The 11626-nt window shown below is 42.2% G+C and overlaps 1 protein-coding gene across 1 annotated transcript; it reads right to left on the bottom strand.

The window, feature by feature from the left end:
* Positions 1 to 583: 583 nt before the first annotated feature.
* Positions 584 to 10202, bottom strand: dalrd3 (DALR anticodon binding domain containing 3). Its single transcript, XM_041945992.1, has 13 exons — positions 9778 to 10202; positions 8226 to 8533; positions 7495 to 7814; positions 6120 to 6178; positions 5900 to 6001; positions 5753 to 5817; positions 5374 to 5432; positions 5138 to 5220; positions 4798 to 4924; positions 3860 to 3918; positions 3357 to 3473; positions 3170 to 3238; positions 584 to 2857 (listed from the first exon to the last, which is right to left on the bottom strand). Exons 1-13 carry the CDS (start codon positions 10009 to 10011, stop codon positions 2738 to 2740), a joined length of 1722 nt encoding a protein of 573 aa, XP_041801926.1. The 5' UTR covers positions 10012 to 10202; the 3' UTR covers positions 584 to 2737.
* Between the last annotated feature and the right edge of the window lie 1424 nt (positions 10203 to 11626).

The following is an 11626-nucleotide window of genomic DNA, read 5'->3' as shown; positions in this document are numbered from 1 at the left end:
GCAGTGATGACTGGCAGAAGGGAGGAAAGAAAAAAAGCAAGTCAGGAATCCAAGCCTGAGGAAGGATGTAAACAGAGAAAAAGGGCAAAGACAAATGGCACATCGCATTACCAAGGTTGTATCTGCAGTGATGGATGACTGTTAACAGCACACACTGTATCTCCATGCAGTGTGTGGTTATTATTGGATCCATGTTGGCCTAAGGGCAGCGTGCGGTAGTGGAGCAGGAGGGGTTTAATCTATAGAATAACAGTATCAGCATCTTCCTAGAAGCCAGGGAGAAACACACAGCGAGAGTCTGCCATGGTTATTTTAATTCTGCAGACAGGAAAGACACAGAAACTGTAGGCGGACAGATGTGCGTAGGAGACAGTTTGACAGTATTCTTTACATTCAGATGGGCAGATACACGTTACCAGCTAGTGCACAGTTGCTAGATTTTTATTTTGCTTCATTTTCTGAATTATTCTCTTTTTATTAATGTTGAAAACAAGATGAGTTCATACTCATCTACTTTCTTTCAAATCATTATCTTCTTACTATTGACTATCGTTAAAAACATTTGAGTCATCTTGTAGCTGGTTGGTTTTAAGCTGAAAACCCTTCATGTCAGGATTTTCAGAAATCTCCATGAAGAAAGTGAACACGCAAGTACTTGAACTTCCAAACCCAGTGAAACTAATATTAGACGGGCAAGCTTTAGCTCTGTCTGTGAGTATAGAATACAGGACAGAATAAAGGGATATAAGGGCTCGTAGCAGAGAGATGGGGGTTAGGGAGAAAAGAATGAGAGACGGGAGAAGAAGGTCAGTGATGTTGAGGCCTGAGGGGTGAAAACATCGCAGTAAGACAACACACCAATGGCTAAAGTGAACACACTGTATATATTATATACAGTCCATCTGATTACAGTTACAAAGAAAGGAAAATATCAAAGTCCCTCATTCTGCATCTCTCCTGCTTTAATACATTACATCCGTGGATAACAAGACAGTCACTGTAGATATATCAGCATATTATAAACATCCTAATTCCTTTTCTGTAGGAAATAAAATGTTCAAAAAAAGTCCATTTAAAATAATCCACAGCCCATTCAGGGACAAGCAACATTTGCAGGGATCAAACAACATTTCGTGCAGTGAGTGGTGTGTTTGAAAGATATCTGATACTTGTGTACTTTGTGTACTAACTATTTTCTTCCAACATGAGATATTCACTTTAAAAAAAAAAAACAACCTTACAAAATAACGTGAAACGGAAAGTTCAAACGAGCTATGGCACAAACAGACGGTCATTAACTGAAATGGCAACACTTTTTAGGTCATTATTTCCCCATACCAAAATTTATAAATATCATTTTTTGGCATAAAACTCTTCATATATATTATTTTCATGCCATGTCATGCATTTCCTAACGTTATGGCACGATGCCCTAAATGCTGCTAATGCATGGGTTGTGTCAATAACTTATGAACACCTGTTACATCTGGTACATATGTATTGATTTGTCAAAGAGGATGACTGTGATTAATCAGAGGGCTCTGAATAATAGTATGAACACAGCAATTAAGACTCGTATGTGGAATAAATATTCTGTACAGACAATAAATATTCCTGTGGTATTGATAAATGCAAGGTGGGAAACACACATGAAATGGGACCTTCAACAGTTTAACAAGGCTTATTGAGAAGTAAAAACAAATGTCTTGAGGCCCTGGCTAAGACACTTAATATGTGTTTAAAAGAGGGGAGACTTTCAGCGACACTAAGCAGGGGGGTACTGTGATAATAATGAGGCCATTTAGAAAGTCTAATAGGTCTTACTACGGTTTAGATGGGACGTCTTGACTACTGCTGGGATCTTGGCACCATCATTGAAAAAGCCTCATGTGTCTGCTTAAGTCAAAAGGCATATAAATGTACCGTACGGTAACGTGTTTAGAGTGGAATTTAAAAATTACACATTAGGGCTTAAAAAAAAAAAAAAAAAAAGGCATCCCATCCTCGCACTCAGACACTGAGAGAGGGACCGTCTGGCTTAAAATAACACCTGGTATGTTCATCCTACTATAATTTAAAGGAATACTCCACATTTGTGGAGTGTGCTCACAAATGTGCTCATTTCCGTCCTTACTGCGAGTTAAGGGATAAGACAACTCTCAAATATGTACAGTAAATATGAGCAGCTGGTTATCTTAGCTTAGCATACAGACTGGAAGCAGCGGGAAACAGCTAGCCTGGCTCTGTCCAAAGGAAATTAAATCAACCTGACAGCACCTCTAAAGCTCAGTAATTAGCTAACATACCTACAAACCAAGCATCAAAACAACATTTCAGCATTTCAAAGAGGGTTATGTGTTGGACGATTTCTCGACCAGGACTGTTAACTTCGTGGAGTCTCTATGGCACACATGGTTATGAGTCATAACCTCCCTTGAAACATTTTCACACTTCAGGTTTGTGCAACATGCAACATGCTAATTAGTGAGCTTTAAAGATACTGGTTGGTGGCTCCTGTTACCTTTGGACAGAGGCAGGCTAGCTGTTCTTTATGCTTAGCTAAGCTAACCGGCTGTCGGCGGTCATATTTATCTGGACACATTGTCATTGCTAAATGAAGTGTGTACGTGGTGAAGCTACAATTGCAAAACATGCGTGTGTGCATGTGTGTGTGTTTGTGTGATGGGTGGGGTGGTAGGGCTAACAGTGATCACAGGACGATTGAATTACGCCGAGGCTATAGCTGCCTGATGGGGGGCAGGTTAAGGGTGTCCAGAGCGCTGTGGTAGAGCTCTCGCAACGCTCGTAACAGATACAGACGACAAAACATCTGGTTGAAGAGATGAGGCAACGGCTCCTGGAGAGAAGACAAGAGAAAGAGGAAGTGTGTCCGGGGGGGAATTAAAGAAAGGGAATAATTAATGTCGGCAAAATTTGGAAGATTAGAGAGAGAGAAAGTTGTATAAGTAATCACATTCTGGTAGTGACAAAAAGTCAAATCTCCATATGGTGCACAACAGGAAGGGAACACATGCACACACAAACTTAAATAAATATACAATTTCAAACATTCATCCACACAACCTGACTGTAGGAGTTAACATCTCCTGTGCTTGGAATTCCTTTTCAGTTAATAAATGAATGCTTTAGACAATAAATACATCCTCACCCCCAGCACATGGACTCTGTTGTAGTAGGAGCTGAAGTCTTTACTGAGAGACACGAGAAATTTACAGATCTGAGGAACACAAACATGTCAGTGAGTTAGATAAGTGTCTTTACAGCAGACTCTGGTTTAACTTACATGGTCTGAAGTTGCCTTTTTATCAATAATCACTTCATCTCAATCTCCTCACCTGCTCAGTCTTAATATTGACTCTGGCCCCTCCCCCTTCACAGTCTAAAGCTTGCCCTGATTGGTCCAGCAGCTCAGAGAAAGGAATGAGGTAATTGAAGAGGAGAAGCCACTCGCCCTGTCAGTTAAAACACAGAGACGGCATGAGGACGGTTTTTACATAAAGGAAAAATAAAAACAAAGGAAATTCAAAGAAATGAAAGTAGTGAGAGCATAGAGGGTCATTGTTCTGACAGCCCGTCACTTTTTTCTGAACGCAACGCTGACATTTTTTTTTCTGACCCTTACTATCTAGACAACCATCTAACCTTAACCAAGCAACGTACACTAGCCAGTCAGAAGCAGAGTAAGGCATATGTATATTTTTGGAGCAAGATGGGTTTGTTTTCAGGATAACAGCCGTAGCACAAATTGGTCTTTGGTCCAGAGGGACATTGATTGGGGTTTCGGAATAACAGGCTGTCAGAAGAATTGGTCCCCGCGCAGAAGAGGGTGAGATAGTACCTCTTCTTTCAGAGCGGAGAAGTCTAGCTGGGAGCCTTCAGGGATTTCTGGGTATAGACCTGAAGATAAAAAGTCAGAAAAACTACATCAACATGTGTGCTGATCCACAGAATTCAACTTGTTACAAATCAACAAATGAAAGCTCAAATTTTCCCTTTTCTAATTTACATCTGAATTGCAGCAGAATTTTTCAAAAATCTACTGTAATAATATAAATACAAGGACATGCAGACATGGTGTGCTGATGATACAAAGCTAAAACAACATGTTTCTGAATGTGTTTTATTCTTGAACACAATAAACCATTCAAAAATAAAACTGTGGCTGTGAAACTATTTTGGCCCCCCATTGAACAATGTAACAACCTCAGCTACACAGCATTATTTTTCTAACGCAGCAGCTCCGCAGGCCTTGAACACACGCAAGCTTTTTGATATCCAATTTTCAGGATGTCTTTCACAGCGCTAATAGTCTGTGACTATGTAGTTTATGAAAAAGCAACAATAGCGGTGTCCAAAATCACTCCCTTATCAAACAAACACTCAGTAGTTCACCAGTGAGCAGTAAATTGACATTTCAGACCTTAATTATCATCATTTTGTATTTGTGAACAAGGCCAACACAGCTGACTGCACTGATTTTGAAAATGTGCTCAATGGGACACTTTTACCTGAAAGCTAAGAAATCAGGCTGCAACTGATCAGAGCATATCATCACACTGCTGCAGAGCTTTTAAGGTTGCTTCCCACATTTACTGTCCCTGCCTCTTTTTAATTGAACTGTGGGTTTTCTTGGCTTTTATTACATTTGTCTTTGTCTGTCTTCCATTCTGAGATTGAGAGAATACTGCCAGGTCACAGCGGTCTGAGTTACTGGTAGCTATCATGTTGTTAAATGGAGAAACAAAACACAAATCTCGAGCAAAGCACCACTCTCACCCTTCTCCACTCCTCTCTCGTAGCTGTCGAACAGCGTGTGCAGTCTGGCACAGTTGTACATGACGAACACTCCTCCTCTCGGGCCTTTGGTGGACACGCCGCCTTCCCTCTGGACGTCCAGTGTCACCTAAACAGACCGCCGTCAGTCACTCTGACTCGACTAATTACATCAAAGAGCAAGCTGTCTGTCATTTCTGCGTGAACAGAGAGGTGCTCATAACGGACAAGCTCTTCAAGTCATACACACTCATTCTTAATTCATCAATATGGGCAACATGGCCTGTCGCCACCTGCATGACACATTCAGGTGCAAACACACCGCTATAATGTGATGACTCACGGGACTTGTGTGGACCGTTGACAGCAGCTCAAATCTGACAGTGGCAGAGGTCATGACCCTGATGATGTCATCCCATGTCTGACCTATAAGAGGACAGGGAGGAAGAGGAGGCGCTATTTCACTCCAGTTCCTTCACTTTAATGGAAATTAGTATCAGTCAGTTTTAGAAATAAGGAGCACATGATTAACCATGATCGTCCACATAAAAACAAACCCTTCTTTGTTTGTACACACACCTTCTACTTGATCTCCATATTTCATCTCTGAGGCTTCCTTCATCTGACCTCTTCGCAGCCTGGAGGAGAGGGGGAGGAAAAACACAACAGAAGCCTTATCTAAACAGACAGCTGCGGTAAAGATATAATACGATAACATGGAGCTGAAGAAAAACACCACCAACGCCCACTAGTGTTCTTTTAATTTAGTTTAATTAGAACTGCAATTTTACAGTGCAAGGAAGATCCTAGTGAGAGTGTCTTTTGTGATAATAAACATCTGTTTGGTGGAGAAACTGTGCAGGGCGAGTGGAGGCAGAGGGAAAACAGAAAACCTGGACAGAAATGGTGAGAAAAGACAAGAGACACAACCGCAGACGAAGAAAGTGATGTTTCTTACTGTAGGTACTGTGCAGCAGTGAGGTGAGAACCAGGAGTCTTCACAGGCCCACACACCAGATGTCTCTGCAGACACAGAGAAAAGCAGGTAAAAATAGGAACACAATGCCATACATGACTGTCTGTGTGTGTGTGAGTGTGCGGTTACCTGCGTGTGTGTTGCTCCACTGGCTCTCCACAACACTGCCATCTGCTGCTGGCGAAACTCATCCTGACAGGAAGTCACATGTAACGCTGTTGCCATGGCTACCTGTGAAAGAGGTAGCAAGGATATACAAATCAATGCTTTGTTTTTTTTTTAAAAAGAAAAAGAAAATCATTAATGTGTGCTTGTAGACTGTGTGTACGTGTGTGTGTGTGTGTCTCACTGTGCAGTCGGCTGTGGCTAGGTCCAGTTGCGCCAGGTGGGAAACACTGTCTCTGTGTACTGAAACAGATATACCAACAATGTCTTACCAGTAAATATACAGTACCAACTACCTGTTATCCTACTAATCTTTTCTCTTGCCTACAGATCTGATAACACATGAAACACTGTCAGTTTATTAAAGGAATCGCTCTGCATGTTGGGAAATATACTAATCACACTTTACATTAAGGTTCACATATTGACCAGTAACTAGTTTCTTATTAGCATGTATATTAGTACCGTAGCCAGGTATTAGTCGTTATAAAGCACTTATTTAATGACTAATTCTGGGGGTTAGAATATTAAGATCATAATGCAACAACATACTATCAATAAGCAGTAATTAGGAGGTTATTGGGGGAAATTCTCAGTTGATGGTCTAGTAGTTATAAAATATGGTCATGCAGAATAAGTATATAATTATATAATGACTAACAACGAGCTAATGTGCTTGTTGGCCATTAGTAGCACTATGAACGAGTTCTGTTGTGAGTGGGTCACTGTTTGTTTGTCTGCTGGGTGCGGACGATGTGATAAACCATCCAGCCAATAGTTTCACACTATTCTACTGATCAATAGGTGGTGGAAGTGCCAAGATACACAGCGATGCACCATCAAAGGAAAAGGAAGAGTGCTAGCTAGTAATCATGGATTTAAACAATGCAGGGTTCAAACTCATATGAAAAGCTTTTCGACATGCTTTTTGGTGAGTAACGTTTCATCACTTTGGTTTGTTTACATGGAAACTCTACAGGGCATTTTTAAGTATGGTATTGAAACCACGAGGAAGCTAGCTTAGCTTAGCATGAAAAATAAATAAAATGAAATCTGCCTACCAGCACCTCTCAAGCTCATAATTGATACATTGCGTTTGGTTATTTTATCTGTACACGAACAGAAATTTTAAAAAGTCATATTGTGGCTTTACAGGGAGTTGTGATATGTAACTATTTCTTGGCTGGGCCAGTGACTTCCTAGATCCTCTGCTGGTTAAAGACATGTTGCTTTGAGTTTCTCAGATGCCATTTTCAACACTCTAGGCACTACAAGCTCTGATGTTTTGGGGTAGCAGCACAAATCTCACAAACCCACATCTCAAAAAACCTGCACACCAAACTCTCCATGGCTCGATAACAGGAGAGGCCATGTTGTATTTAAACAAATATTTTACAGTAGAAGTTGTGTATGTGCCATGTGCTTTTTCCCCGCACAAAATGCAAAATGAGAAAAAATGAACACACCCTACAACATAATATTTAGGTTACCTGTAGCAAGAATGGAAGCACCGGATCCTCTAAATGATCTGAATCAAACAAGCCCCCATGTAACCTCACCTGTGCAGGTGCCGAGGCTGGGGTCATATCCCAGCAACCCCTCCTCCTGGAACACTCTTTTCAAGTTGACCCTCAGCGCTCCCTCATTCTCCCCTTCCTCCACCTTCCTTCCTCCTCCTCCTCCTCCTCCACTGGTCCTCCTGCCTCTCTCTGTTTCCCTCTCCTTGTAGGGGGAGTTCTCCAGCGCCTCCTGAATTTTCTCCTCCCGTTCCTCATTGGTCCAATTGGCTGGGGCTGTCGGCCAATCGATGCCGAGAGCTCGGAGAAAGGTGATGATGTCGCTGTCTTCGGGAAGCGTGGGGCAATAAGACACTGCAAATCTGAGACAGGTAAAAAGATTGATTCTGTTTATAGCAGCATTTTAATCTATGGCTGAAACTAACAAGTATTTTCATAAGCAATTCATCTGTCATTACACTGAATTTAATATGTCATAAAAATTGAAAAAAACCCATTAAAGGTTCCAAGAGCTCAAGGTGACATCTTCAAATTTCTCATTTTGTCCAAGCAACAGAGAAAGCAGAAAATCTTCACATTTTACAAGCAGAAACTAGTTAATTTCTCCCTGATAAATAATTTATACAATAAAAATGTTAGCAACTGATAGATTTCAGCAACAGATTCATTGCTACATAGACGTAAAAGATTAAAAAGATAAGGCACAGAGGAATGTGTTCATTTGATCATTGCTTTCCCTTCTCAAGCCCCGAATGGAAATTCCCTTCACTCACCCCTGTCTTCTCAACAGCGCCCCCATGTGGTCAGCCAGCAGAACAGTCCTCAGCTGGCCCAGAGTCAGTGTATCAGGGGTGGGTGTGTTGGGTTTAGGATGCAGTGCGGGGCAGTTGAGCACCACACAGCCTTGCCTCTGACTTGAGGGCTTCAGATACTCTGTGGCTCCACCTGCCAGGACAGCCCTGAAAGCTGCAGCTCGATCCACCCTCACCCTCAGCCCCTCACCCATCACCTCCCCACCAGCCACTGGGAGAACTCCACTGCCACAGAGGGACAGGACCCTGGACATCACTGCTGGAGGGACCTGGGTGCACAGAGGGAAGGATTAGCAACTTGTATACATGCATGCATGAACAAACTATACGTTAGTCTGTGAGGAGGGAAAGATGTGGGCAAAAGACTAAATTTCAGGTGATTACATAATGTATATATGCCAAATATTTCACATCAGTTATTGTGAGATATCCTCATTATAAAGCAACATTTGTGTTGTAGAATTGGCATTTTGAGACATCTTTCTAATAGTATTTCATTTAATGCTTTCACTGTTTACTGTATTTACTTGGAAATACAGGAGACATGTTTGTTTAGTGGTTGTTTTTTAAGCCCTTGCCTGAAGCTACACATGTCTAAAAAACCAAGCCAATTTTGAGAAAAACCATGCATGTCATATTCAGTGGAATTATGTCAGATTTGGTGCCTAATTCAAACCACATACAAGCGCATGTGCAAAGTGTAGTACATGAAAAAACATGACCATCTTCCTACATGAGGAACCAGGAACACGCCCACGGATGCAACGTGCCATGCAAGATGCATTTGTTAAGATGGGACATCATCTTCATAACGTCACATTTTACAGTCTACGCAATAGGCCTTCGTGTGTTTTGCGCCACTCCAGCTGCAGCACAGTTGGCTTCGCGTTTCTGTGCGGGTCTGTCTGACCCACATTGCACTGCCACTCGTGGGGTAATAATTAGCGCCGCAGGCTGATGGAGTCTGGTCGATCATGATGGGGCAAAGTCAGCGGTCACTGCAAATCAGGATGTTTAGATATGTCACTGTCATTCAAACATATCCACGATTTTGAGGTTAGGATCTCAAGTCGGTTTTAACCTTGTTTCCAGACAGTTGACTCGGCTGAGCGTTATAAAGCAGATAGTCCCCGTCCTCAGTTCCTATTGGCCGAGTCACGTTCGAAATTGAAAACACCTTCCGGCCATTTAAATATTACTGCGCTGAACAAGCGCTCGCACCTTAGCTAACACCTTTAGCAGCTGGCCAGGAACTATACTGCTTAGCGGAGGAATAAAATATAGACTTCATTGGCATACCGTTGGAAGTTTTACGTGTTAAGCTTTGTCTTATATCAGCAATAACTTGCTACCGTTACACGTGAGTGTCGAGCGATAATTCGTGTTACAAAAGGGCGTTTTACCAAACTGGTGTCTACGTTAACTGACAATGTTAAGACATAAAAACACCGCGAAATTAACGTTACATACATTCAAATGCTGGCAAAACCCAACAGGTACGAGCCAAACCAACCTGTCCGTCCGCATACAGCGTGTTAAGCATCGTGGTCGGCGACAAGAAGTCCCTGTTACGCAGATTTTTAGCGCTGCTCTCCTTGAACCACAGCTTCTCCGGTTCTGGGAATATCCTGTCGCCGTTTTCCCGTCTGGGTTCGGGCACATTGTCACGCTTTCCCCGCAGTGCGGAGCTCAGCGCCCGGACGGTCGGGGTGATCCGGAGGGGCGAAGACTCCTCGATATTCTCCATCACCACCACAACACAAACAGGTGAGGTCACTGCGAGGCTATCAACACATCCACTCCTTGCACATATCCTCCGGTGCTGACACAGGCTGTGCTAAGCTTCAACGCAGTCGAATTACATGCCAGTCTCCAGCCGTGCGGTTAATCACTGGTCGATGTCAGATGTTTGGCGTAAACGAGGACTGCATTGGCTTTTTTCCCCTGACGGAACTAGTGAAGTGCAATTCGTGTTTCTTCCGAGCTGAATTTCCGTGTCGGACCTGTTCTAAATAGCGCCATCCAGTGTGTGGTAGATGAACTGCACTATATGGCCAAAAGTATGTGGACACATACTTCTGTGTAATACAGTTTTCTTCCCTGTGCAAGCGGATGTTTACAAATCATTTTACATTAGAATGTTTTGTTTGTTTGTTTCATTTGTTTATTTTATTTGTTATTAGATGAAAACAATAATTAATTACTCATGTATTGTACTTAAATACTATTAGAGGTACTTGTACTTCAGGATTTTCATTTCCTGCTACCACAACCTGCAGCACCCTTACCTGCAGAGTGTGTAGTGTGGGAGGCTTTAGACCTCACAGCTGTTCTGAGGAGTAATGCAAATTTCATTGACATGTCAATGTTTAATGACAATAAAGGTAATCTTGAATCTTCAATCTTGAGTATTTCCAGTTGGGATGAAACAGAAGCTTCACGTGTTGCAATTCATCAGTGACTGCAGTCCTACTTTCCAATTGCATATAAACTACTTTCAGTTTTATTTCCTTTCACAAAGTGGACTTGGGCTTGGAATGTAAAGGTCACCTCAACATACGAGTCTCGTCCACCACCATCCTTTGCCAACAACCTGCACGGCTGTGTCCACCTGTAGAATTGTGGAGACAGACACAACACAAGCCTTGACCATCACCACCTGGTATGGAAAAGTGGGAGACCACTATGGATTTTGAGGAAGGTTGTGGGTGACAGTGGGGGTAGCTGTTGGAGCTTTTGTATCCTCATGTGGCCACAGCGGGCTGTCAGGGATGTTCATGGGTCTGTGTGCAGCTACAATTCCTGCTGCTGCCTTTCTTAAACTGTTTTTATATTCCACAGCATTGAAGCTGTTTGGGTGTTTATGGATATGTATATATATAGTCCTTATATCGTTTACCCACATTACTTTGCCGTATATAATGTTAATGGACCAGTTTGAGAGGCAGAGGCTACGTCCAGTTTTTCCATTTTAAACCACAAAGGCTCTCCATACGAATACTGTTTCAGGAATAACATCCAAGAAGAAGAAGAAGAAGAATGAATCAACAAATAAGCTAAAAATACAATATAAAGCACAGAGCAGTGAGAGACAGACCAGACAAGAAAAACAACAAAAGACAAAGCTCAGAGTGGAGATCTGTAAGAAGGCTTGGCTATAAAAATGCATTTGTAGAAGCTGCTTGAAACAGTCCAAAGATTCAGTAAATCTGGCAGATGGGGAAGATGATTCCAGAGGGTTGGGGCTAAACAACAAAGGCACGATGGCCTTTTGTTTTGCAGTTAGAGTGGAGGATGGTTAAAAGGCTGAGATCAGAGATGAGAAATGTAACTGGGGTCGGGGTCATGAACAGCTTTATAAG

The sequence above is a fragment of the Chelmon rostratus genome, chromosome 10, assembly GCF_017976325.1.
Source record: "Chelmon rostratus isolate fCheRos1 chromosome 10, fCheRos1.pri, whole genome shotgun sequence".
In the NCBI taxonomy this organism is placed as follows: Eukaryota; Metazoa; Chordata; class Actinopteri; order Chaetodontiformes; family Chaetodontidae; genus Chelmon; species Chelmon rostratus.
Note: the sequence above shows the minus strand (reverse complement) of the source record. Positions and strands in the feature narration are given on the sequence as shown.

Bases quoted from the DNA above. Each gene is read 5' to 3' on its own strand.
- dalrd3 (XM_041945992.1), bottom strand. From the start codon at position 10,011: ATGGAGAATATCGAGGAGTCTTCGCCCCTCCGGATCACCCCGACCGTC. The intron at 6,002-6,119 runs GTGAGACACACA...CCTCTTTCACAG, and splicing joins TAGCCACAGCCGACTGCACA to GTAGCCATGGCAACAGCGTT. The intron at 5,221-5,373 runs GTGTGTGTACAA...GTCCTCTTATAG, and splicing joins ATATGGAGATCAAGTAGAAG to GTCAGACATGGGATGACATC.